We start from the raw sequence: 26,891 nt of genomic DNA, 5'->3' as shown, positions 1-26,891 counted from the left end.
CGGAAAGTGACCTTAGCTCACTCTAACATTTTTACTTTACAGTAAAAATTCTAAATTTAGCCTAAAACATAAACATCCCAGTTTGGTTGCCCCTTGCCTGTAATCACAGCTGGGTAGGCTGAGGCAAAAGGCTTATGAGTTTGAGGCCAGCCTGGGGGGGGGGGGGACCTATAAAGACATTGTACACATTGTCCAGCTGTATGAGAATTGTGTGTACATATACACATATAGTCTTACTCTGTAAGCTTTTCCCATTTTCTAACCTTTCTGTTAAAAATTGACACATTCAATAAAAACAAACACATTAACCTAGGTCTGCAGAGGTCAAGGTCAAGGTATTACTGTCTTACATCTCCACATACTGTCCCACTGGAAGGCCTTCAAGACCATGATGCCCTGAGACACACCACCTTTTTCTGGCATCCCTCATGAAGGACCTGCCCAAAGCTCCTCGTGTGGCACTCTTCAGAAATACGTACAGGGTGGCTTGCTTGGCTTCTCGGCTGATGAGAAGTGATGACAGGTGACAGACACACTCTTAGGGACCTCAGTGTGGGGTCCCTGTTCTCAAAGCTTGCTGAGGTCTGCAAAGCCTGTGAACCCTGTAACTGTGGGTTTTCTTGGAGTTCTTCTGTTCTTTCCTTTTCCTCCACCCTCTTTTCCTGGGTTCTCTTTTCTCTTGCCCCTCCAGTCACTCATCTCTGCCCCCATTTCATTATAATCTCTTAGGACCACTGGTATACCCGCAGCCTGTCCCCAACTGAAATGTTGGTGGACAGCACACACCCATTTAAAAATGTCTTATGTGAATCAAACTTACCAAATCAGCTTCCTGTTGATTTTTTCTTTTCCATTTGAGTTCTTTTTAAAATGTGGACATAATTTTGCTTAACCAGGATTAGATTATTTAAATATATAAGGATAAAATAATAAAAATATTAGAAGAAAATAATCTCAACCCAAGGGAAACTTTATTAAGACAATATTGGAAACCCAAACAATTTTAATTAAAAGTTTATTGTAAACAATTTGCAAATAAGAAAAAAAAATCACACATCAAAATTAGCCAGACTCAAAGTCTATGCATTTAGTAAACATCTACGGAGCTGAGACAAGCATTCTGAAGCTGTGGCTCTTCATCGATTTTACACCTTCACTATCCAAAATATTGTTTGTACTTATCCATCACCAAAATATCCATGATATTCTGGAACTATAGTTGAAACTAGAACAAAATTAGTTTTATATCTTTCATGACACAAGTTCTCTTTACCTGAACTCAGTCCTTCTTCATTCCCTTATATTTACCCCTTTCTTTTTCTCCTTTTTATATATTATATACTTACCCACATGTACATTGTTTACATATATGTGTATGGATGTATATAACAGGGGCTATTTGCCAGATGAGCCCAGGAAAAAGAGGCAACATCTCTCAGCCCAGTCCTCACCCCAATTCCTCTCTCCAGTTAGACCTCACTTGATCTTTTTTTTTTTTTTTTTTGGTTTTTCGAGACAGGGTTTCTCTGTGTAGCTTTGCGCCTTTCCTGGAACTCACTTGGTAGCCCAGGCTGGCCTCGAACTCACAGAGATCCGCCTGCCTCTGCCTCCCAAGTGCTGGGATTAAAGGCATGCGCCACCACCGCCCGGCTCACTTGATCTTTTTATATCACTTCCAAACCCTCTGTACCTTGAAGCTCTCTTCATCTCCATGACACTTTGAGCCTAAAACAGGGAGACAGTCTTAGAGGTCTAGGAGGCTTCATTTAATGTGTCTCTGTGCTTTCAGGTGTGGGACCACAGACTGGCAAAGCCAACATTTACGTGGAATTTCTGGGGTTGCTGACAACATGCAAATCCTGATGTCACCTGCCCGGAGCTGTTGTGCCCTGGCCATCCTGCTGGCAATTGTGGACTTCCAATGTGGTGGTGAGAATAGGTTCCAGGACAGAGACGGCCATTAGGAGAATTGGGGGCTCAGGGGAAGGGTGTTCTCTGTGCAAATTTTCTTGTAGGGAAAAGTCTCAACACAAGTGCTGATTTCTCTGTGAAGATTCCCTGATTCTTTCAGGCACACACAGGAACCCATAAGCTCCCTCAATTATAGTAAGTGCAGAGTTTGGTAGTAATTGTTTATTTTGTGGAGATAGATTAGACAGGTAGGTAGGTAGGTAGGTAGGTAGGTAGGTAGGTAGATTTAAATACACTCAGTGTATCAGGGAAGCAGCACTTCCCTGCCTGCTTTACCCACCCCGATGGTCTGTGGTGCCAGGAAAAGCTGCATCCTGTGAAAGAAGAGATCTGTGCCCACCTGGTGCCCTCAGACCACGGGGCCTTTAAACATTAAAACAGTGAAAGGGAAGACCGACTTCCTTAGAAACCTTTAAGAATATGTAGCCATACACTTTGACATGTGCCCGTCAAGGTGTAAGGAGAGCAAGTGCTTGGACACATCCCGTTAAGGCCACAGAGGCAGTGCTCCATCACAACCACCTACTTTTGATCCTGCGGCACAGGGGTTCGAGCTTTCACAGGCGCTGACTTGGAGCATCCTCATTCATGTCTGATCCTTCCTCTAAAACCTGTGCCAAGTCTGACATGAAAGGGAAATAGAACATCTGGCTTATGAATCAAACAGTGTATAACGTAATCAGGATATGAGATTTCTGATAACGTAAGACCATCCATTCAAATCTATCTTTGGAAACCTGCACAACACTTACAAACACTAGAGTGCAAAGGCATGTAGATATACTTCTTTAAAGCAGCTGCAGGGCTGGAGATGGCTCAGTAGTTAAGAGCACTGGCTGCTCCTGCAGAGGACCCGGTTCAATTCCCAGCAACCACATCATGATTCACAACCATCCATAACTCCAATTCCAGGGGTCCACCACCCTCTTCTATCCTCCTTAGACACCAGGTATGTACATGGTACATATAGACACATGCAGGCAAAACACTCATATACATAAAATGAACAAATATTTTTTAAAAATTTAATGCAGCTTAATTTTCTAAGATCATATTTAAAAAGAAAAAAAAAAAAAACCTGTGCTGGGAAGACCACTTAATTGGTAAAGTACTAGCCAAACAATGCCAGGGATGGTGACACGCACTGTAATTCCAGCACTGGGGAGGTAGAGACAGGAGGGTCCTTTGGGCTTGCTGACCGGGCAATCTAGACAGAGACCCTGTCTCAAAGTAGGTAAAGTGTTCTTGAAGATGCCACCGAGGCTGTCCTTTGGCCTGCACACACACACACACACTCCGCACTCATGCATGAAAACCATCTTTTCCCTTTGGGTCTTCGTCCTTTGAAGAAGGGAGATGGCTACGAGGACAAAGCAACAGCTAATGCTTCATCCATGAGCGGGCTTCCACACAGCCTGGCAGCAGCGCCATCACTGTGCCGGAAACCCTCCGGACCGCACTGTGACATGGGGCACACAGCTCCATTTGGCAGTTCCTACACTGGCTGTGACTAGTTTCCCCAGGGGATCCGTAGCTCCGGCAGCATCCACGCAGTGGCTTCTGCTCAGACGCTGAAAACAGTACACTAACACGTAGCAACTCCTGGAGGGATCCTCTGCACACACAGCCCCTTGACTTTTGGTGTCAGTGAACCAGGCGAGGCCCCCGGTATTCCACCACCACACAGATGCCCCGAGAGAACTGCTTGGTGGCCGCCATGCTCCTGTCTTCCACTGAGAAGTCAACCTTCACGCCTTCTTCCTTCCCACCCTCAACCAACTCCTCTAATCCTTCCTTTCTGCAGACTGCTGCTCAGCCTTGCTCCTCCTGGGGCTCCTTTGGACAAGGTAGAAACCCATATTTAAAAGATTAGCAGAATACTGCACTCCAGATTCCAGGTAGTAACAGGGCAGCCATGGCTAGAGGCTGTTACATTCCCCCAACCTTTCTTTTCGGGGGGCTTGTTTGTCCTTGAAGGGTTTCTTCAGGGCTTGCCTGGCCACAGCTACACTGGTAGAATCATACCACGAGGGTAGTTTTTGAGGCTTTATTGCTTCTGAGCTTTGGCTTAAAAATATGCCCGAGACCCTCTCCTGGCACTGATCTGTCTTACCTTTCCTGGAGCTTATGCCCACACCGTTTCATTTCTCTCCTTACTTCCTGCAGATTTCAACTAAGGCCTTCCCAGGCATTTGACTTCATGATGTACAACTGATTTCTCTCCCCAAAGTAGAAAAACATTTCAGAACTGTTTGCATTCATACAAGAATGGATTTTTGCCCTGCCATCACATTCTCCCCATTGGTATAGGGCCTCCCCTGCCCCGACTCATTCACTCTACTCCAGACCCAGGAACATCACCATCACTGCCTCCGCCACTACCAAGTGGGGGTTGCACATCTTGCCTCTAGCCATGGCTGCTCTGTTACTACCTGGAATCTGGAGTGCAGTATTCTGCTAATCTTTTAAAAATTTATTTTATCTATTATTATTATCAGTATCACTATTATTACTTGATTTTTCGAGACAGGATTTCTCTGTGTTGCCCTGGCTGTCCTGGAACTTACTCTATAGACCAGGCTGGCCGCGAACTCAGAGAGATCCACCTGCCTCTGCCTCTGCCAGGACTAAGGGTGTGCACCATCACCGCCTGGCTTGTATTTTGCTGATCTTTACACTGGGCTACGCACTTGAGAGCATTGAGAGCAGAGCTCTGATGGTTTGAACAAGATGTCCTAAGTAAGTCTTGGCACTGGAATACTTGGTCCCCATTAGTGGCTATTTGGGAAGGATTAGGCCGTGTGGCCCTGTTGGAGATTTGTCCCTGGGGCAGGCTTGAGGTTCCAAAGCCTCTTACCGTTCTGTGTGCTCTCTCTCCTGCTTTGTGGTCTGAGATGTGAGTTCTCAGCTGTTCCTGACACCAGGCCTTCACTCTGCCATCATGGACCCTAACCCGCCCTGACAAATTCAACGGTTTCTTTTATAAGTTGCCTTGGTCACGGTGCTTTGTCACAGCAATAGAACAGTAACTAAGACACACACACACACACACACACACACACACACACACACACACACCCGCGCAGCATCACGGAGTAGAAGTTTCACATGTATGTATCTGGTCTAAGTCTCACCTCCCAGGAGAATTAGAGGAGGCAGGCAATGTGCTTACTGTCACAGGGACAACTAGAAGTTGTGTGTCCCATCTGCCACTGTCAATGTCAGACTGTACTCTACTGACAGGGACCAGCTAGGTGTGACTTAAGGAACTCTCCCTGGCTTCTCAAGGGTAACTTCTGCATTTCTGTTCCAGGGTGCATCTATGTCACCAGCTCAGCATCCCAGAAAGGAGGGCAACTGGACTTCACCTGTACTCTGTGGCACAAGAAGGATGAAGCTGAGGGACTAATGCTCTTCTGGTGCAAAGATAGGTCTTGGGACTGCTCCCCTGAGACCAGCTTAGAACAGCTAAGGGTTAAAAGGGATCCTGGGACAGATGGCATCACTGAACAGTCATCTCAGCTGGTGTTCACCATAGAACAAGCCACACCATCCGACAGTGGGACCTACCAGTGCTGTGCCAGAAGCCAGAGGCCAGAAATCCACATCCATGGTCATTTTTTCTCTGTTCTAGTCACAGGTAAGTCCCTAATAACCAAATGTCACCAGAGGAGCAGCGAGCAGGGCTGACAGTGGGAGTTTCCAGTAGCAATGTGAAGTCCTAGCGAGCAACCCCCTTGGCATCATTCCTTCCTATTACCCAGTCCTCTCCCAGCACCCCACCAGCTGATACACCTTATGTCAAACCTTTCTTCAAAGTATCTTTACAAAGGTAATCTCATCTTTGTCATTACTATTCAGCATCTTTCTAGAATGGCCCTTGCATTCTCATTAGAAGACTGAGTCATCAGGAGGTGAAGAGATTTAGTCAATGCCACTCATTGACTGGGCTAGTAAAAATACAGGTCTATAACTCAGGCCTTTTGATGCCTACTCTGGAGTTCTCCCAGAGAAGAGGCCGTGTATATTTTCTCAAATACATAGAGATGGTTTTAAAATAAAATGGGTGATTGCCCTAAGAAGCATTCAGCTCGAAGAAATGTATCTATTCAAGCTACTGGATTAAAACAGAAAAATAAAGCAAAAAGTGTGGATAGCCCCCATGAGCTCAGTTTTCTAGAATCAGAAGTCAGAAAGTTGTGAGGACCCAAAATAGTCATTCTGGGTCTTAAGCTCACCAAGGGAGCAAGGCTTCTGATCTCTGCCCGTGTTCTTCATGGTGTGCTCACCTCCTCTGCTCCCTTACCACCCCAGTAAACCTAAATGTGATGACTCTAGCCAAGCTTTATGAAGCGCCCATCTAAGATGGAGCCTTCAGAATTCTGTGAAAAAATATTATCTTTTATCTGGAATTCTACACCCAGCCAAATTACCAATATATGTGAGAAGAGAGGCACTGTTGGACATAAAAAGCTTTAAATAGCTTGCTGACTGTATGAACTCTTCTCCATGCTAAACCTTGAACCCAGGACATAGAACATGCTAAGCCAGTACTTTGCCACTGAACCACATGCCAGCCTCATACAATTTGTTTAAAGAATCCATCAACCCAGCATGGTGGCACATACCTGTAACCTCACCATTCAGGGAACCAAGACTGATCCTAAGTTTGGGGCCTGGGCTACACAGCTAGACCATGTCAGTAGACAAACACTATCTTAGCTCTGCACCCATGTAAATAAAACTCTGAGAGGCAGGCCTTTTAGCAAACATTCCTGTTCTCTTCCATGGTGCTAATCATTCCACTGTTCCACTTCATTCCAGTCTGATCTATATTTTCTTCTTGTCTTGCTGGCTGCTACCTGCCTATATGGCCCATCACTCGGCCCTTCTAACGTTCTTTCTTCCACTGACATCCTCTCCGCTGGCTTCTGCGACTGTTCTGACTTGTTTCTCATTTATTTTGCCTCTATTTCCTCCTCCCATCAATCTAACCTAAGTCCTCACCTAGTCTACCTTCTCTACCTTCCCCTGAGTTTGCATCCACTCTGATTTAAACCTGCATTTTGCAAGTGACCCACCAATCACCTTCTCCAGCTCTACCTCCTCTCCAATGTTCTAACCAAACACCCCCACTAACAGCTGGGCCACTTCCTGGCAGCACTCCCATCTCCTCAAACTTGTCTTCCTGAGACTAGCATCTGTCCATGACTCAGTCAAAACCCTGGTTCCTCGTTTTCTTCACTCATCTAGTAAGTTACTACAAGTTTTCCCTACATTTATTATTTTCTTTTCAAATGTTTTCCAAGTCTTTCTCACAGCATAGTTAAAACATTCCTCTCAACTTTAACAAGCGAGGTCCTTCAGATTGCCAACATTTTCTCTTTCACACTTGCTACAGGATCTACTGTTCAATAAATGGGCCACCAACTAAGTATTGTCCCAATCCACTCTAGATTGCCAGCAGATTTATCTAGAAGGCTAGCTTGTATGTTCTATGCCGTCACTCAAAGAATTAATGGCTTCTCAATGTCTACAAAGTCTAAATCATGTTAGCTTAGTATGAGGCTCTAGCCCATCAGCTCTCAACCTGTGGGTCACAACCCCTTTGGGAGTCACCTATCAGTTATCCCGCATATCAGAAATTTAATTACAATTCACAGCAGTAGCAAAATTACAGTTATGAAGTAGCAACAAAATACTTTTATGTTTGGAGGTCACCACAACATGGGGAACTGTATTAAAGGGTCACAGCGTTAGGAAGGCTGAGAACCACTGCCCTAGGCAATTTCATTGTATTTATTTGGCCACCCCGCTCCAGTTAAACTGCAGGAGTGGCTACTCCCCTGCCCCTCTTCATTCATTTAATGAACACTCACTGTGCATCCTGAGCACAGTGCCAAGCGCTGGACAACAGAACGGGGTGCAACAGTCCTTGCTCCTTATACCTAGTTTCCTAACGCACCCCAAGTGTTTCTACTTGAGATGACAGGGACGGCTATTCAAGCATTCAGCACATAGGACTGTCACCTGAGGAAATAGGTTCCTTTTGGAAGGTAAGAGCAGATAGGCAACAGGTGGCATTAATAAACCATGCCTACCGTGTACTGAGTGCTTAGCACGTACCAGGCCTTGTGCTGGCATCAACCTCCACAGACTTTCAGGAGGTGGCATTATTGCTGTCCTCTGACAACTCGTCCTCAGTGCTCACTCAGAGGCAACGACAGAAGCTCCAGCTCTATTCCAGCACTCAAGATTGTAACTTTATTACTTGATCCGTTACAGAAGACTGTTTATAATGAATGAAATCTAGGGAAACCCAAGTCCAAGGTAAGCTGTTTCACCTTTCTGTCAAAACTCTAGAGCTCCTCCGAGGTCTATGTGCATTTCTGTATCTGCTGAAGGCTAGATTCTGTATTCATCTACTAAGCTTAAGCCTATCATCACAGCCCACAGATGCCAACACTACTTATTCAGGAAGTGAACTGTGCTGCCAGGCACTCCTTGAGATCATGTGGGAAATGTCACAAGAGGAAGCTCTGACTTCTGACATCCTTATGAATTTGACACGATTCTCTTTTGAACCTGGAACAGGGAACCACACCGAGATAAGCCAGAGACAGAAGCAGCACCCTGGCTTCAGCCATATTGACAGCACTCTCAGTTCAGGCTTCCCGCAAGCAAAGGCCTGGGGGGTGATGGTCACCAGCCTGGTGGCCCTTCAAGGTATGTCCAGAAGAGACTGCAGCGCTCCAAACTATGAGTCTGTGTCCTTGCAAGGTTAACTATTTCCTAGGAGGGAAAGTCCAGAAAGGAAGCTCGGAAGAAGGGACAGATGCCCCCCAAGCCCTGGCTCTCTACAGAAAAGTACAAACCAGTGTGTGGGTGGAAGTGGTCTGAAGGTACTCGTCTCCTAACTCTGCGTCTCCATGGAGACAGACGAACAGGACGGTCCTCTGGGCAAGAGGTCAGTCCTCTTAGGAAAGGCTGGGAGACAAACATGCTGCCTCCAGTCACTCAGTGGACACAGCACTCCAGTTCAGGCGACAGGTCTCTATTATACAAAGCTGAACAAGGCAGGAGACAGGGCCGGGCTGAGGTGGAGTTTGAACACAGCTGCTCCACAAAGTGGAGGACCATACTGAGTATTGAAAGACTGGGACATTGAACAATTTGTCACTAGGCTTTTGCATAACAAATAACTGATGCAAGTCTCTGTCCTTGGCAGTCAAAGGCCAGCTTCCACATGGGTGTGTATGTGTGTGTGTGTGTGTGTGTGTGTGTGTGTGTGTGTGTGTGTGTGAGGATGGAGCAGTCTGACTGTTTACACATACTGAATACAAGTTTCCCTAGTGGGTTAAACTAGATTCTTGTTAATGTTATTTCTTCAGGCACAGCACAAACTCAAAGGGGAAACTGAGTCCAGCCTTGCACTCTCACCACTACCTCTGACTCCAGATTCATCCTAGAACAGCAAGTCTCAGCTCCTACTTCTCTTTTCTAGTCAAGAACAAAACTTTAAATTCAATTAGTTTCTCCTGGGCTCAAGGCACACAAAAGGAAGAAAAAAACCACAACAAAGCTAAATCATATACTCGCTATGTTAGGAAGCTGTAGGAGAGAGATTGAGACTGGCCTCCGACTCGCAGCCCTACCCCAGGCATCTGACCGCTGGGATTACAGGTGTGAGTAGCCATGTCTAGCCTTTCCTTGTCTTCACCTTCCTCCAACCCAAGGCTTAGTAGAATTATGGAAGAGGCAGTGTTCCGCAGAAAGATGCACACATTTTCGTCGGCCTTCACAATATCATAGACACTGTAGGGGGCCATCCCACCCCTACTCTTCCCCAGGGTACTCTTGAGCAGGAGCAGCAGGAAATATTAGAAGTATAGAGGGAAGAGAAACAGATAGAAAATACAGAATAACCTCAAAAGGACTTGGATCCTAATCCATCAGGCCCTGACTGTCTGCCAAAGGGTTTTTAAAGGAACACCAAGGGGTGGAGCTAATGACCTCCCCCAGCACAGCCAAGTGCAGACCATCCCAGACACCTGGTCCTCAGGCCCGTCATCCAATCATCCTCTTTATGCAGACCTGCTGAGTAAAGCCACTAGGAAAACTACATGGGCTCCAAAAGGAGACCAAGTTATAAGGCTTTCTTTCATGTGAGGTTAAAGATGGAGTGTCCTGGTCCCCTGTGCTTCCCTCTGCGCCCTCCACACAACATGGACATTATGTTCATACATTTTCCCCTTCCCTCTCTAGTCATGAAAGCCTATCAAACACACATCTCAGGACAGGTGAGACTTCTCAAATCAGACACTCTGTGTCATGATGGTCTAAGCTGTGAGGTAATAATACAAACCATTTTCTTTCTACAGCTCTATACACCTTGTGATAAAGAATAAAACCTCAAAAAGAAGGTGCAGCAAGATAAATCCCACAATGCACACAGAGAAGAATGGTACAAGGAACAGATGCTAAGTAATCCAAGAATCTGGAGGGCCAGCAAGATGGCTCAACCACGAACAGGAGCTTGCCTGCCAAGCTTCAGCTCAAACCTCTGCACACACATGGTGTAAAGACAGAACTGACTCCCACAAACTGTCCTCTGACCGCCACGGGAGTGCTGTGCCCCGACCCCAATAAATAAAATCATTCCAAGGATCTGGTAGACATCTGGCTTCCTTCTTGGTCTCCCTTCCTTCCTGCCGGCACGAGCCTGCCTTCTCCCACCTCAGTGCCAATAAAGAAAACATTCTGCAGATGGCCACATAAAGATAGTGTGCTATCTTTAAACACCAGGTCTGCTTTATACCACAAAATAGTGTTTTGTCTCCCCTGCAACACAGTAAAATCAGCAAGTTTCAATTTTATGTGTGTGTATGATGTGCGTGCGTGCGTGTGTGTGTGTGTGTGTGTGTGTGTGTGTGTGTGTGTGTGTGTAGGTCAGAGGACAACTCTTGGGAGTTGCTTCTCTCCTCCTACCGTGAGGTCTGGAGATCAAACTTAGGAAGCCAGGCTTGTGCAAGTGCTTTTAGCTGCCGATCTATCTCACCAGCCCCCAATAAGCAAGCTAAAGAAGAACGTCAGGCCTGGAGACATGGCTTAGTGGTTGAGTTCAATCACAAAGACTGGAGTTTGGCTCTCAGGACCCATGTAACAAGCCAAGAGTTCCCACAAACACCTATAAGCTCAGCTTCAAGGGGCCAGAGACAGGAGGATTTCTGGGACTTGCTGGGTTCCAGCCTAGTGGAGAAACTGTGAGACCCTACCTCAGAAGAATAGGTAGAGAATGATGAAGGACACCAAATGCCCTCTTCTGGCCTCCAATGCACTTGCACCTACGCATGTGCACGTACACACACACACACACACACACACACACACACACACACACACACACTAAATAAATCTTTAAAAAGGAAAATACCATTTTAAAAAAGAACTGTTTGTTTAACACTGCAAAGGAAAAAAGACAAAACAAGCAAACTGGGGAGGAAAGGGAGCAGGAGAACCAGGTCCAGTGACTGACTTGGAAGGCAAACAAAAAAGCAAGGCTGACACTGCTAGAAGAGGTGAGGCCCTCCCACGGCCCAGGGACACTACGGGCTGCAACTGTCTACCTTCAACAAGGACCTACAGCCTCTTTGGTCACTAGTCTTTTTCAAAGACGCTCAAAGCAGTTATTTGCAGGCTTCTCTTGTTCCTAAACTCACAGACCCTCTTTGACTTTGGACAGATAACCCTTGTCACACGCAGAACAAGGGGCAGGCTATTTCCAACAGCAGGGACGACATGAACGAAAAGATAGAAAGAGACAGTCGGGTGGAGCTAAGTGAAAAGCCATCAAATAGACATCTCACCTGTCATCTTTTTGACACCGACCTACCCAATGTGGAAACTAAGATTTACAGAGACCAAGACCCAAGGCCGACATGTTACAGCAATGTCTTTAATAGGGTGGTCTTGAATTTCAAACTAAAGATTTCTGACTCTGTGTCCTCTAGAGATAAAAACACTAGGCTTGAAGTGTAAAACCTGGATCCAAATTCTGGTGCTGCAACTGAGAGCTGCATGTCTTTGGGCAAGTGAAACTTATTTTTATTTCATGTGTTTGAACACTTTGTCTGCATGTGTGCACAAGAATGCCTGGTGCCCAAAGAAGCCAGAGGGGCATCAGATCCCTGTCCTGCAGTTAGACAGGTGTGTGAAGGGACTATCACTACCGTGTTTTCCTGAGGATCAAATAAGACTAGATTTGGAACCCAGAGACATCTGAATCCTGACTCCAAAGTCTCCAAAACTCTCTCCCTACATTACATTCTCCGTAAGCTTTTCTAACTGTTTGTGGCTTTAACTGCATTGTACGCTCACATTAAAATGACTCTCCAGAGGATCTTCTGTGACCACTCAGCTCTTCAGTGACTTCAGCATCACAACCAATGACAGGGACGGTTCCATACACCATGCTGTACCAACCAGAGTGCACACATAGCTATACACCAGACACGTGGTCTCTGCTCATCTATCAAGACATTCAGAAGTCTTGAACTAAGCAGAATAAATGAGCAACCAGAAAGCAAATGTCTAAAGAATCTGTTTATTCTACTTATTTCAAGATTCAGTTAAGCAGAAATTAGAAATATTGTCTTGGTTTTAAAGTGTGTTCACACGATCAATTTCAATTTTAAGTAAGTCCAAGGACTTCCATGTATGAACCCCAAAATCTGTATGAATAATTCATAACTTGTGAAGCCACTGAGCTATTACAAAGAACTTACAAAGCCATTTTCTTCTGTACAAATAAATATCTTAGATATATATGTATATATATCAAGTTACATGTATATACATATATACATACGTACATGTATACATATATATGTAACTGGACATAACTAATAAAATATACACACATATATATGTAACTGGATATAACAAAAACAAATTGATTTAAAATCAGAAATCACTGCAGCCTTTTGCCATATTCATTCATCAAAAATTGCTAGAAATATAGCTATCTCTCTTCTTGTTGGGAGGATTTCTAATAAATTTTAGGTATTAAAAACTGTACTACTGCTGGGCAGTGGTGGCACATGCCTTTAATTTGAGCACTCAGGAGGCAAAGGCAGATGGATCTCTGTGAGAGCGAGTTCCAGGACAGCCAGGACTGTTACACAGAGAAACCCTGTGTCAAAAAACCCAAACCAAACAAAAATAAAAACAAAAAAAACAGCTGTACTTCTGATTAGAAAACATAACCACAACAAGCCACACCCATGATCCATAGGCCTAAGGGTCTTAGTGAGAAGGAAAAGCTACAACAGATGCTTCGTTTATGTGGACACCATCTAATTTGTCACACAAAAAAATTTGTATGTTAAAAACAAACAAACCAACCAACCTCAAACTTGAATGTCTGCAGTTCCTCTTGTCTGGGACATCTTCTCGCTCAGCCGAGAGCCACACTTGGACCTGGAATATGCCCTAGTCACGCATACTGTATTCTGATTTCCATTACAAACCCTGGGCAGCCTTGCAGTACCCGGCCTGTGTGCCCAGAGAAGGGCATTAGTGCCAGCCAGAATTTTCTCCCACAGGAATGACACCATTCCATTCGATCTTTACCCAGCTCCATACACAGAACTTTGGAGAATCATTCTGGGAACTCCAAGAGTAGTCTTACCCAACTTTCAAATCTCCATTAATCTCACAAACAGCACTGTATTCATCAGGGTTCATTCGAGGAACAGAACTGGTAGAATAAATATTTACACATATGTACATATTCATATAAATAATACATAATAACTCATATGTATTCATATAATACATTGTGTGTACATATATGTGATTATTAGAGTAGCCGACAGTCTGGGGTCCTGCTAGTCCAATAATAGCTGTCCAATGGAAAAGCCAGGAATCCAGTAGTTGCTCAGTCTACCAGGCTGGGTGTCTCAGCTGGTCTTCATTATACGCTGGAATCCAGAAGAAGTAAGGCACTAATGCCAGTGAAGGAATGAACTTGCCATCAAGAGCAAGGACAAGCAGGCAAAGAGCAAAAGACTTCTTCCCTGTCTTTTATACAGGCTGCTACCAGGTGTAGCCCAGACTAAAAGTGGATCTTCCCACCTCAAAAGATCCAGATTAAAGGTGGGTCGTCCCACACCAAGTGATTTAATTAAGAAAAAGCCCTCACTGGTGTGCCCTTCATTTTCAGATTTTAGTTAATTCCAGATGTAGTCAAGTTGATAACCAAGAATAGCCATCACAAGCATGTTTATCTTATTGTACAATATTATTTTAAGGTGTGTTACTTTTGCTTATGCTCTGGAACATTTGTTTAATGATGAAAAGATGTGTTTGATTAAATAAAATTCACCTGTCAAGTTTCAGGAGGTCTTGCCTGACCAAACCTGATCCATATTTACCCTGAAGGAATTCACAGCCTTTCATCTCCTGTGAGAACAAAACTCCAAAGCATTTTTTTATTTCCTTTTGACAAGTATATTTTTTTAAAGTCTTTTTTTTAAGATTTATTTATATTTATTATGTACACAGAAGAGGACACCAGATCTCATTACAGATGATTGTGAGCCACCATGTGGTTGCTGGGAATTGAACTCAGGGTTTCTGGAAGAGCAGTCAGTGCTCTTAACCTCTGAGCCATCTCTCCAGCCCGACAAGTATATTTTTTGACTTTTTAAAAGTTAAGTTTTTCCTAAAGTATATAGACTGATTTACTTCAACAGTCCCTCTTCCAATTCCTTTGCTTTTCAACAATCAAAAAATTCAAAATCAATACAATAACATACAGGATCAGGACTCCCTGAGTATTTCCCATCTTACGTGGCTTTTTTTCTTTTATATTACTTTTACTCTCTCTTTAAAGACTTTATTATTGTTTTTAAACTATTCATTTCTTTCTATGATTATACCCTTTTTTCCTTTCTTAAGCCTATGCACACTGTTAAACACACTGTAACCTGTTCAGAGGTTTTTCTGTCTAGACCTCTCTTGTCTTCAGCCTTCTTTGAATGGATGAACACACAGACTCCCACACCTAGATGCTCTGTACACAGCTCTCAGCTGGCTCCGCCTGCTTCTTGGGTCTTGAAAACCAAGCGTGAAACTCTCAGGCTGTCGGAGGTTTGTCTGGCCAGGGACTGCATTCAACCTCCCTAGAGCTATAGAATGCTAATGTTTGTGCTGTGGCAGGCATTTTTACTTAGGTTTTTGTTCCTACTTAATGTACTGGCTGCTCAAGGGCTGGCCAGCAGGCTGAAACTCTTTAAGAAGCCATGTCTTCTTCTTCTTCTTCTTTTTAAAGCTTTCTCAGGCACTATGGAAATTTGAGCACCACACTGGTATGCCAAAATGTTGTTGCTTATTTTTTACTCTTTTGGGGAGCCCACCACCCAGCTCCCAAATAAATCATATGAAAGCTTATTCTTATTTATAAATGCCTGGCCTTAGCTTGGCTTGTTTCTAGCCAGCTTTTCTTAACTTGGATTAACCCATCTGGTTTTTACCTCTGAGCTTCCCCCCATTCTGTAAATCTTACTCTTACTCTGAGGCTTGCTGTGTAGCTGGGTGGCTGGCCTCTGGAAGTCTTCCTCCTTCTCTGGCTCCTTCTCTTTCTTTTCTCTCCTTCTATCTATTCTCTCTGCCTGCCAGCCCCACCTATCTCTCCCTCCTGATTTTAACCCTGAATTTGATTATTTCTTACCATCTACTACCCTTGGTTGTGATTACTTCTTTTTGTTCTAGAGCTTTTAAGATGCTAGTATGAGACCTCTCCAATTTTTTAATGCAGGCACTTAGTGCTACAAACTTTCCTCTTAGCACCACTTTCACTGGGTCCCATTAAGTTTGGGTATGCTGCGTATTTGTTTTCACTGAATTCTAGAAAGTCTTTAATTTCTTTATTTCTGTCTTGACCCATTTTTCATTCAGAAGAGAGTTGCTCTGTTTCCATGAGTTTGTAGTTGTTACACAAAGAAACTCTGTCTTGAAACCAAAAAAAAAAAAAAAAAATTGAAATGGCATCTTAGTGGATTTTTCCTTTTCTATCTCTTTTGATTAATTTTGGTTTGAAGTCTATTTTAGATATTAAATTGGCTACACCAGCTCATTTCTTGGGTTCATTTGCATATAATATCTTTTCCCAAACCTTTACCCTGAGCTAATGTCTATCCTTGATGTTGTGGTATGTTTCTTGGATACAGCAGACAGATGGATCCTGTTTTCGAATCCTTTCTGAATAGTCTGTGTCTGTTTGTTTTTGTTTTGCAAGACAGGGTTTCTCTGTGTAACCCTTACCACCATCAGGCTAGTCTGTGTCTTTTTATAGGGCAATTGAGTCCTTTGATATTGAGGGATATCAATGACCAGTGGTTGTTGATTCCTGTTATTTTGTTGTTGTTATTGTTGCTGCTGCTGCTGCTGGTGGGTGGGTGGATGGGTGAGTGTGCTTCCCTTAAAAATATGGAATGCTTCACAAATGTGTGTGTCACCTTTGCACAGGGACTAGAGCATATGAGGTCTTAACCCCTAAGCCATCTCTCCAGCCTAGGAATTATTTTTTCTAAAAATTAAATTAAACCATTATTGTAAGGAAAGGGCCAAAAAGTTACAAATAGCAAGAGAGGCATGTTATCCTAGAGTCTTCCAGCTTCTCAACATTTCAAAGAATTGGAAATGGGAACTCTGGGGAAAATTAATTTTAAACACCACGTCATTCCTTTTCATTCCGTACAGCTCCTCAGCCCTGACGCTTTAAAGGCTCGGGAAATAAGGCTAAGTGTCCATTTCTCCGCACTCCACAACACCCTTTAACTCCATCTGGCCAAACTAACTATGGTGGTTTGAGTGAGAATGGCCCCTATGGCTCATATATTTGAATTCTTGGTCCTCAGTTGGTGGAAATTTCAGGAAGGATTTAGAAATATGGCCTTATTGAAGGCGAGTGTCACTGGAGGTGGGCTTTGAGATTTCAAAAGCCCAGGCATTCCCAGTTAGCTCTCTCTGCCTCCTGATTTTGGATAAAAACAGAAGCTCTCAGCTACTGCCCCAGGGTCACATCTGCTGCTTGCTGCCATGATCCCCATCATGATGGACTCTAACTCTCTGAAACCATGTGCCCCAAATTAAATGCTTTCTTTTATAAGTTGCCTTGGTCATGGTGTTTTGTCAAGGCAATAGAAAAGGCACTAAAACAACAGACCTGACTCAGCTGTCTGAAAAATATGAAGGGCAATTAGTCCCTGCAAGGGTAGCAAGACTCTAGACCATAGTCTTCCATCTTTCAAGTCTATCATGCTCTGAATGTACAAGTAACTGTTTCAAATCAGCAGATAAGAATATCTGTATATATACAAATACAGAGAAATATGTATTTCTATCAATAAAGAGCAGGCAAAAATCAGAATAAGAAAAATCTGTTGAGCTCTGCATAGAATTCAAAGGGTAAGGCATTTTATATTAATGTAAAGGTCTCATGCTTCATTTTGAACTGACAGCTTTTCACAACCAAGAATCACCTGAGAAAAGACTCTCAATGAGGGATTACTTAGATTAGGTTGGCATGTGGACATTCCTGTAAGGAATTTTTTTTTTATTTCTTGATTGAGGTGGGAAGACCATTCTGAACATGAATGGCACATTTCATGGACTGGACACTGAACTGTATGAGTGAAATGGGGGCTGAGGGAACTAGACAAGCAGGCATGCATGCTTGTATTCTCTCTCTGCTCAACTAAGGATGTGACTAGCTGCTTCAAGCCCTGCCTTTTCCCCACATGACTGCAAGCTGGAATACAAGCCAAACAAACCACTTCTCCCCTAAGCTTTTTGTGGGATGTTTATCACAGCAGCAGAAATGAAACTAAGACACTACATTTAAGGGTAAAGCTTTATGAAAATAAGCTTTTAATCCCAGCTCACATTCTGGTGTTAGTTCAAAGAATATAAAATGTTTCTTCTCTTCTCTCCTAGAATGGGCGGCATCTCTTACTTCAGGTTAAACTATGTCCAGATACTATATACCATCCCACTGTAGTCTCTAAGCCAATGTAGACATTTATTTACCAGGAATTAACTTTTGCTCACATGGCATGAAAATCTCTCCATGCATCATTTCTATGTTCCATCCTTGCGATGGTCAAGTCTAAGTGGCAATCTGACTAGGTTGCAGGAGGCCCACATATTCAGTCAAACATTACTCTCAGTGTTTCTGTGAAGGTGTTTTTGAATAAAATTAACATTTGACTCAGTTGGCTGAAAAACAACATATTATTCCGAAGCCCAAACAATTGAGGGCCTGAATTAAATAAAAAGGCTATTCTCTCTCAAGTTAGGGATGCTTTAACTCCTTCTATCCAAATGTCTAAGTTGGGAGATCTGTCTTCCCTGCCTGTGGCGCTGGAACTCATCAGCTTCCTCGGGCCTGTGGAGGCTTTTCTGGTGTGCAGGCCTACAGACTTGACTAGAACTGCACTCACTGCTCTCCTGGACTTCACACTAAAGATACCGGGACTGCACAAGCCAATTTGTGATTTAGTGTAATCTATTTCTCTATCATCCAATCAGTTCTGTTTGTCTGAAGTATCCTAATTCCTTAGATAAACTAGCCCAGAAGTCTGCGGTACCTGCTATAATAGGAACACTAAAAACTGAGTGGACAAGTCTGGGAGACAGCAAAATGCCTTCTGTCCTCTCTCAAGAGACCACAAAAAATGAAAGTAATGTTGTCTGTGTACTATACCATGAATTAGAGCATTTGTTTGCATATTGTGTAAATTAATTTCTAGTTCTAGCTTCCCAGGTGTAACAAACTGTGTTTGTGTTCTGTGTTTCACAGGAAACACAAACTGCCTGTCTTGGCATTTCTGGACACAGTGAGCAGACCAACACTCCGGAGCTACTATCATCTTTCTGAGACAAGTGTTTGTTCGAAAACTGGAATGTGTTCCTATGGTGATATTTTATTTGTATTAAAATGTTATTTGTATGTTAATAAATAAAGTTGCCCGGGGGTCAGAGCTATTAGCAAGCCATAGGAAAGCAGGGCAGTGGTGGCGTACGCTTGTAATCCCAGCACTTGGTAGGCAGAGCTAGGTAAGTCTGTGTGTGTTCAGGGATACAGCCATTATTGGATACACATGCCTTTAATCTCAATACCAATCATGGAAAACCTGGAGGCCTATACAGACAGGCCGTGATGAGGCGGTCATGTGATTGGGTTTACAACCAATGAGAAGGCAGAACAGAAATTCTATATAAGGACTTTAACACAGAAAGTAGCTCTTGTTCGGAGAAGTAGGACCACCGCAGGAGGAAGGGTAAGGTTTTAGCTCTTAGCTCTGACCTCTTGGCTTTCTTCTTTGCATTGGTTCTGTGTTTCTTACTTAATAAGAAGGTTGGTTACATCTACATGTTCCAGCTTCAATACAGCTTCCTCCAGGTTAATGACCAAATATTCATAACAGAATTCTTATTTCCTCTGATTCTCCTTCCAATCCAAAGTCATTGTGTATTTTCAGGCTACATTTATGGCCTAACCACAATAAACAGATCACTCCACCTCCCCACCCCATCCCTGAAGAAACATCCACTACGAAGGCAGGGCATGAAAGGATATAAGAAAATATTTTTCATTTCCTCTAAGCTATTTAAATTATGTATGTGTGTATGCATGTGTACACACGAAGCACACATTCTGGAAATACTAGGGATTGAACCTAGGTCATTATATAAACCAAGCAAGTGTTCTATGCTAATCAATATCCCTAGCCTCTTTTTATATTTTTATTTTGAGATAGAATCTCACTAAGTGGTCTAAGCAGGCTTTGAACTATGTAGCCCAGGCAAACCTTTAAACTGTGACTCTCCTGCTTCAGCCTTCCAAACAGCTGGGATTACAGGGCCCATGCCACCAGAACTGGCTTTTGAATCATACTCTGACTACAACCTTTAGGGGCCGGCCACTCTCTCACTATTTTCTTTTCCCTCCCTAACTTCTTCATCCTCTAACCAAATACAAAGACATCTTTAATCCACACACTCACTCCCAGAATGTAAGTCATCAAAAATTGGGGAAGGACTCCTAGCCAAGAAAGAGACACACCAAACCCAAACTGTAGTGACCTTGTTCTGATTGTCATGAACTCTGAAATGCTGGTGTTATGCTACAACGCAGTCATCTGCATACCTTCAGTGCCCGTTGCGGGACACCAACAGCCGATAGATGTCCCCATTATGTCCTTCTGAGATACTCAAGTCCAACAGCATTCTCAACAATCTCCATTTATTCCGCTTTAAACATGTACAGAGTATGTGTATGGGCACTGTTAGAACTTCAAGCAAGGTCTCCCTTTCCCAGACTAAGTTGTTTTGGGCATGATTACATTGATCAGATTGATAGATCAGAACTATAGCTAGAACTGAACAAAACAGGAAAAGCTTCCCACATGAAAAATGGGCTTTACAAACTTAAACAAGACAACGTAAAATTTCAATTCCTAAATAACAATGAATTACCAAAAAAGTGAACTGGTGTAGAAGCACTTAATAAAATAATCCTATTTTTATGAGGGAAATTATTGTAAGGTCCCTAGTATGAAAGACAGTAAACAATGAGTTGAGGGTCATTAAAAACATCTCAGTAGTAAAAATTTCCAACATCTCTCTTCTGTGTCTATATGCTGCCCAACTTATTGCCAAAAAGGAACCAAAATCAGATTTCTTCCAACCCAAGACTAAGCCATGCCATGTTGGTTCTTAGGGAAACTGCACTTCCTGAATTAACCTAAGGAAATCAAAGTGTAGATGGCAGGTCACTCTTCTTTCCCCCTGTAATTTCCTTGAGTTGCTCTCTGAAGATCAAGACAAACAGTATTAGAGTCTCAGACTCCTGAGTTCTTCTTACCTTGCTAATGGCCAAGAGTAGGTACTCTTGTACAATTAAGACAAAAAGACGTCATACAACAAGACCTTAGGGCTCTGGCTCCTCTGTATTTGCTGCAAAATCCCCACTGATGGGCTAGAGATTGGAAGAGGAGGTAGAGATGTCCATTACAGACAACATGACAGCAGAACCCGAGCTGGACTTGAAGGAACCGATTCTACTCAGGCAGGAGCAAACTGACATAATTAAGTTTCACACTTAGAAAAGTATCACTCTGAATTCAGGAACAGGAGGCATTTGGTTGTAGATACAATTCCACCTGTAGGTCCTAACTTTAAATTTAGAGAAATACACTCATTGCATTAATATTATGGGTTGGGGTTTCTTACATGATTCCTAAATCCATCTATTATTTTGTTTGTTTGTTTGTGTAGTTTTGAAACAACTTACAGCTATGATAAGAAGACTAACACAGGCAGCCCTGGTTCAGGTGTGGTCTTTAGTCTCAGAAAGTCCATCGGTCATGGAGCTGGCTGTCATTGCTAAATCTGTTGCTTGCAGAGGCCTCAGAGCTCTGGGTTTGCCGAGTAGAGTCCTCACCATTTAAGCTCTTCCTACATACTGGGCATGTGTCATGCTGAAACAAAATGATATCAGTCCATGTCAACAGCACGGCCCGAGAAGCTGGGACTACCAAACACTCAAGAAACCCCCAAATCAAGCTGGGGAGATGGCTCAGTCAGTAAAATAGTTACAAACAAGTCCAGAGCCCATGTAACGGGTCACATGTAACCCATATAAAACGCCAGTGACAGATGTTTGTAATCCCATCGCTGGGGAGGCAGAAACACAGACCCCTGGGGTTTGTGGCCAGCTAGCCTAGCCTCATGTGTCGAGTCCCAGGTCAACCAGCCAGAGACACCATCTCAAGAATCAAAATGAACACTTCTTAAGGAACGACCTCTAAAGTTGACCTCTGGCCTCTCCCCATGCACACACAGCCTGTGTACCCACATGCCACTTCACCCCCAATTATGATTGAAGGGACCCTGCCTAGCATTCACAAGGCCCTAGGTTCAACCTCTAGTACCACCAAAACAATAAAATAAATAACGAGTTGACAATGAGAAAGATACCATACCAGGATATCTCCCGGATAGAATTTTAAGCAGAATAGACACAATTTTAAGCCAAGAAGTTAATAAACTAACACATAACAGCAAACAAAATTAATTGCTAACAGTGACCTGAATTATAACAGAAAGGTAACTATCAATCATTTCCCCATGGACTCTAGATGAGGCTAAGCAAACTTTCTTTAAAGGGGCAGAGAGGGGCTGGAGAGATGCTCAGTGGTTAAAAGCATGCACTGCTCTTGTAGAGGACTGAGTTCAGTTCCCAACACCCATGTGTTGCAACTGTCTGTAACCCAAGCTCCAGGGAATCCAATACCTTCTTCTAGCCTTTGAGGGCATCTGTACTCATGTGTACATATCCATTCCCACCTCACACACATATACAGGATTATAAATTTTAAATTAAATCTTTAAGGGGACAGAGAATAAGTGTTCAAGGCTTTGCAGGCTACATCAATTCCGGTACAACTCTTCAACCCTGCCCAGCTAGTACAGGACAGCCACAGTCTGTTAAATGTGTTTCAGAAACACTTTATTTACAAGACCTGCTGGCATGCCACTGAGGCCTGTGTGCCAGAGTATACTCCCCTCTGGTCAGAAGCACTGCAGGGATAATTTGAACAAAACAACGTAGACGACACTAGGAGCCAGCCAGGGAGGCTAACATCTGATTTGTTTGGCTCTCTGAACTGCAATTCCTTCTTGACTCTGAGCCAGCTCACCCCAGCCAACAGGTAACTTGGCAGGTGGCCGCTAGCCACAGAGCAGAGGCAGCTGTACTCACCAGTTCTAACCACGGCACGATGCAGCTGCTGTGAAAGAAGTGGTTGCAGGGTAACTGCCGGACCTTCTCTTCCACCGTGTAGTCTTCTTTGCACACTGGACACTCTAAACCCGTATCTGTTGGAGGAAGAGGTGCGTTTTAAAGTAACAAGCAAAAGGAAGGAAGGAAACGACCAAGAGCCAGGCATATATGGTGCAGGCCTGTAACCCCAGCACGGGAGAGGAAGAAGCGCTGAAGGTCAAGGCTAATCTGGGCTACAAGGTCTACCTCAAAAACAAACAAATAAAAAAGAACAAGGCCCAACAAGCTGTCTCGAACAACCCAAGAAATGCGTTAATAAAAGGTGCCCCCCCCACACACACACACTAAGGGGGTAATTATATCTAAGTGGGGGAGATAAGAAGTATGAACTCTACTCAGAATGTAAACAGAAATGGCAGCAGACACAGAAATGAAAGAGGCTAACTCCAACAGACCTAGCAGGAATCATACAGTAGGCCCAATTTTGAGTGCAACAAATTGGAATTATCAGAGTTGACCCAGTGAGGTGGCTTAGAGAATAAAGGAGCTTGACACCAAGCCTGATGACCTGAGTTCAATCCCTGGGACCTGCATGGTAGAAAAAGAAAACCAACCCCCACAAGTTATCCTTTTACCTAAACACATGCATTGCGGTACATGTGCACACATATACAAAACAAACATAATTTTTAAATTGAAAAATTAAGCAGATGCCAGGCAGTGGTGGTGCACTCCTTTAATCCCAGCACTCAGGAGGCAGAGGCAGCTGATCTCTGAGTTTGAGGTCAGCCTGATCTACAAAGCAGTTTCAGGATAGCCAGGGCTACACAGAGAAACCCTGCCCTGCCCCCCCACCACCAAAAAAAGAGCAGAAACTTATTTATCTATAAAGTAAAATAGGGAAAACATCCTCCCAAACGTGTGCCAGCCTCTGCCAGCCAGTCTTTGCCTAGAAAACAGTGACGTGACTGAGGGACTGGTCTCAGCAACCTCAGCAGTGTCTGTCTCATCAGTGTTTGAACCACCTTCATCCTGTTCTTTTCCTTAGTCTGCTCTCTTCGGTGTGGCTGCCCCAGGGTCCTCTGAAGTTGCTGATTAAGGCTGTACCAGGAGATGGTGCCATAGAACTACAGGAGACAAGTGCACTCAGGACCCCAAACCAACCAACAGAAGACTATGGCTTCAGAGGAGATGGTTACTATTATTGAAAGTTCTAAGTGGCAAATTCTGAGTTGCAGAAATACGGTTAATAGTATATAATGGCTGAGCTATGCTCCAGGCTCTAATGGTGATCAAGGCATTTGGATAAGACAGCCCCTTAAAAGATTCCTTCCTTCCTTTCAGCTCCACTTCTCATGTTAAGTCTACTACAACTGCCTTCTAGGCAGCACCCCAACTTTAACCCTTTAGCAATCCAAACTTCACCTCCAGCTAATTTCATCTAATACCAGTTCAGGATAAGCCCCAATTCATCTCTGCGTGGACTCTCAGCACCTCAAAATCAGTAAGTTCAGAATGAAAAACATCACAGTATCTCTTTACGCAGACCAGGGCCAGTGCATGTTCCCCATTACCTGATGGTGGCAGTGTCGCCTTTACAGTGCTCTGGAATCTTCTAATGCCTTTAATGATCCTTTTGCCTCCTTCACATTACTATGTAGTCAGTAATACAACTAATGTTTTTTTCAAAATTGAACTCTTCTTTCTTTTTTCTGAGGCTCTTACTATGCAGCCCTAGCTAGCCTAGAACTCACCATGTAGATGAGGCTGGCCTTGAACTCAGAGATCTGCCTGCCTCTGCCTCTCTAGTGCTGGGATAAAAGGTGTGTGCCTCCATGTCCTAATTCAAAATTACACTTCTAAACATACCTTTTCCTGTCTGTCAGCACTGGCACCATCACTAGAACGCCATCTGAACTAAAGCAAGAGCCTCCCTATTTTCTGTGTCCACTCTCTTCTTTCCACTTTCTCTGACACATTACTTCCAGAGACCCTTCCTAAAGATCTGACATCCCTCCCTCCCCCATCTGAGGACCCCTTTCAGAAGGTCAAGTGACTGAAGAACACCAAACAGTCATCATGTTTGAGTCAGATATAAACCACTTTTTGTTTTGTTTTGTTTTTCTCTCATTCGTTACATCCTGACCTCAGTTTCCCCTCCCTCCACTCCTCTCAGTATCACCACACCTCCCCTCTCCTCCAGTCCACTCCTCCTCTGATAAACCGCTCTTATTAGATCTGGAGTGGACTCTGATTTGAGAAGCACAGGGAGGGACTTGTTGCAGAAAAACCTTCAAACTGCCAAGAGAAGTTTCAAGATGTTTTAGATAGTAGAAAAGTTTTCAAACAAACTGCACCTCACATGTGAAACAAATCTCTAGCCTCATATTTGTCCTCTTCTTCTCCTTATGATATCATGTGCCTAACACTATTTTCAACATCTTTTTGAATCATTTAGTGAGTTTTGTTTCCAATAATAAGTTCTTGTACTAATTATAATCAAGTTTTATACAAACGACTGTCTCTCTTTATTTCTAATGGGATCTAGAAAGTAGGCATGCTAACTAGGTTCTGCACAGCTGGTAGCCAGACAGGACTGTTAGGAAATCATAGCTTTAGAATAGAAATGCACTCACGTTAGATCAGATGCTATAAGATGTCATAACAAGTATGAAAATAACTTACCGACTTGTTCCTGAGTTACTGTCACTGTGGGGAGAGAAGTGATCTTCTCCTTATCAGCTGGAGGGGGACCTGTGTTTTCCAGCTGTCCTAGAAGCTACAGAAAGAAAAAGCAGCAATGTTCATTATCTCAGTAACTGGAGAGGAGCCACTCCAGCTGGGAACAAACAGTGCAGGCATTAAGAATGTCCACTGCTCTTAACTTCTGCAGGACTCCAAGAGGCCAGGTCCCCTTCCAGGTGCTGGAACACTCACAGCTGCTTCACAAGGTCAGAGTGACACCAGTGTGAGCCATGACTATAAGACAGACTCTTAACTGAAAGGCTCACCTTTGGGCACAAAACAAATTTAAGATACCGAGAGTTGTGACGTCCTGAATAAAATTACAGCTAATAAAAAGTAACAGCTAACTGGTTCAAACTTTCATTCAGTCAGAAGGTGCAAGTATGAAAGCAGCAAAAAGTCAAGAAATGGGTGTATTACTGTACATGAGAAGACTCCGAAATAAACAACATGCTTTCTCTTCTCAGCAGTCCACAGGGAAGTGAAAAGCAGTCAAGTTCAAGTGAACACAAGCAAGTGGAAGCGACTGCACAAGCATGGACGGTCTGGTCTCTGCTTCCTTCTTCTACTTTGCTCCATCTAGCAGAAGTCCCTGCTTCAACGTGGGAAACCCTAGGTTTTGGTGAGAAGCATCTGTTCCTCAGAGGACTAAACAAGAGGACTAAATTACTACTGCTTTGTTACAGGAGAAGTCTTTCTTCCTCTAGAGGTAAAATCATCTTCTAGAAATCCCCTGATGCCTAGTAGGAACATGGAAACTAGGCTAAACCCACAGCCCATCCATGCATTTAGTAAAAACAGAAACCCAAAAGCTCAAAATATCAGTGAAAGCAGAGTGATTGCCATTTCAGAAAGTAGCTGAAGGATGCAGGGAGCCTGTGGAACCATGAGACACACTGAACAGACACCCTCTCAAAAGGCAGCTCCTCACCTGGGTTACAATGGCATCAAGCCCTGTCTGACCCCAGGCATAGTCCCCAGGGTTGGAGTGCAGCATCCCGCTCCTATACGTGAGATGAGACAGACAGGATTAGGTGGGGTGACCAGGCTCGGCCTTATACCACAGGGGAAACTAACAATGGGATTCTGCTCTCTCAGAGCTGAAAAGTCACTAGTCCTCTAGAATCGAGAGGCATAGAAATTCTCTGTATTTGAAAGATCAGCCAGATTATCTAGAGCTATGCTTCCATTCTCAACAAATTTGACCTAACTGGAACAAAATGTGATGCCATCTAAAATGCCACATAACACCCCAGAGCAAAAAGAGCTCACTGCCTGTGGGGTTAAGAAAAGTTTGTGTTTTGGCTGACCCAAATCTACAGCA

The 26,891-nt window shown here is 43.6% G+C and overlaps 2 protein-coding genes across 2 annotated transcripts in view; one reads left to right on the top strand and one right to left on the bottom strand.

Moving 5' to 3' along the window:
• Positions 1 to 897: 897 nt before the first annotated feature.
• On the top strand, positions 898 to 20,137 carry Cd160 (CD160 molecule). Its single transcript, XM_052732062.1, has 3 exons — positions 898 to 1,929; positions 5,285 to 5,611; positions 8,566 to 20,137. The coding sequence occupies exons 1-3, from the start codon at positions 1,770 to 1,772 to the stop codon at positions 8,754 to 8,756; spliced, it is 678 nt and encodes a 225-aa protein (XP_052588022.1). The 5' UTR covers positions 898 to 1,769; the 3' UTR covers positions 8,757 to 20,137.
• A 127-nt stretch (positions 20,138 to 20,264) lies between these two features.
• The window catches only part of Rnf115 (ring finger protein 115), a 67,332-nt gene continuing 60,705 nt past the window's right edge, over positions 20,265 to 26,891 (bottom strand). Inside the window, exons 6-9 of the mRNA XM_052732061.1 lie at positions 26,499 to 26,571; positions 25,508 to 25,601; positions 22,802 to 22,917; positions 20,265 to 21,518 (exon numbers count right to left, since the gene is read on the bottom strand). Coding sequence (XP_052588021.1) covers positions 21,387 to 21,518; positions 22,802 to 22,917; positions 25,508 to 25,601; positions 26,499 to 26,571 — 415 coding nt within the window. The 3' untranslated portion in view covers positions 20,265 to 21,386. The remainder of the gene's footprint in view (positions 21,519 to 22,801; positions 22,918 to 25,507; positions 25,602 to 26,498; positions 26,572 to 26,891) is intronic.

This window comes from Peromyscus californicus, unplaced genomic scaffold (assembly GCF_007827085.1).
Source record: "Peromyscus californicus insignis strain IS unplaced genomic scaffold, ASM782708v3 Scaffold_9__1_contigs__length_137607984, whole genome shotgun sequence".
Lineage (NCBI taxonomy): Eukaryota > Metazoa > Chordata > Mammalia > Rodentia > Cricetidae > Peromyscus > Peromyscus californicus.
The sequence above is the reverse complement of the archived record's forward strand: the minus strand, read 5'-3'. Positions and strand labels throughout refer to the sequence as shown.

Bases quoted from the DNA above. Each gene is read 5' to 3' on its own strand.
- Cd160 (XM_052732062.1), top strand. From the start codon at position 1,770: ATGTGTCTCTGTGCTTTCAGGTGTGGGACCACAGACTGGCAAAGCCAA. The intron at 1,930-5,284 runs GTGAGAATAGGT...TTTCTGTTCCAG, and splicing joins TGTGGACTTCCAATGTGGTG to GGTGCATCTATGTCACCAGC. The intron at 5,612-8,565 runs GTAAGTCCCTAA...AACCTGGAACAG, and splicing joins TTTCTCTGTTCTAGTCACAG to GGAACCACACCGAGATAAGC.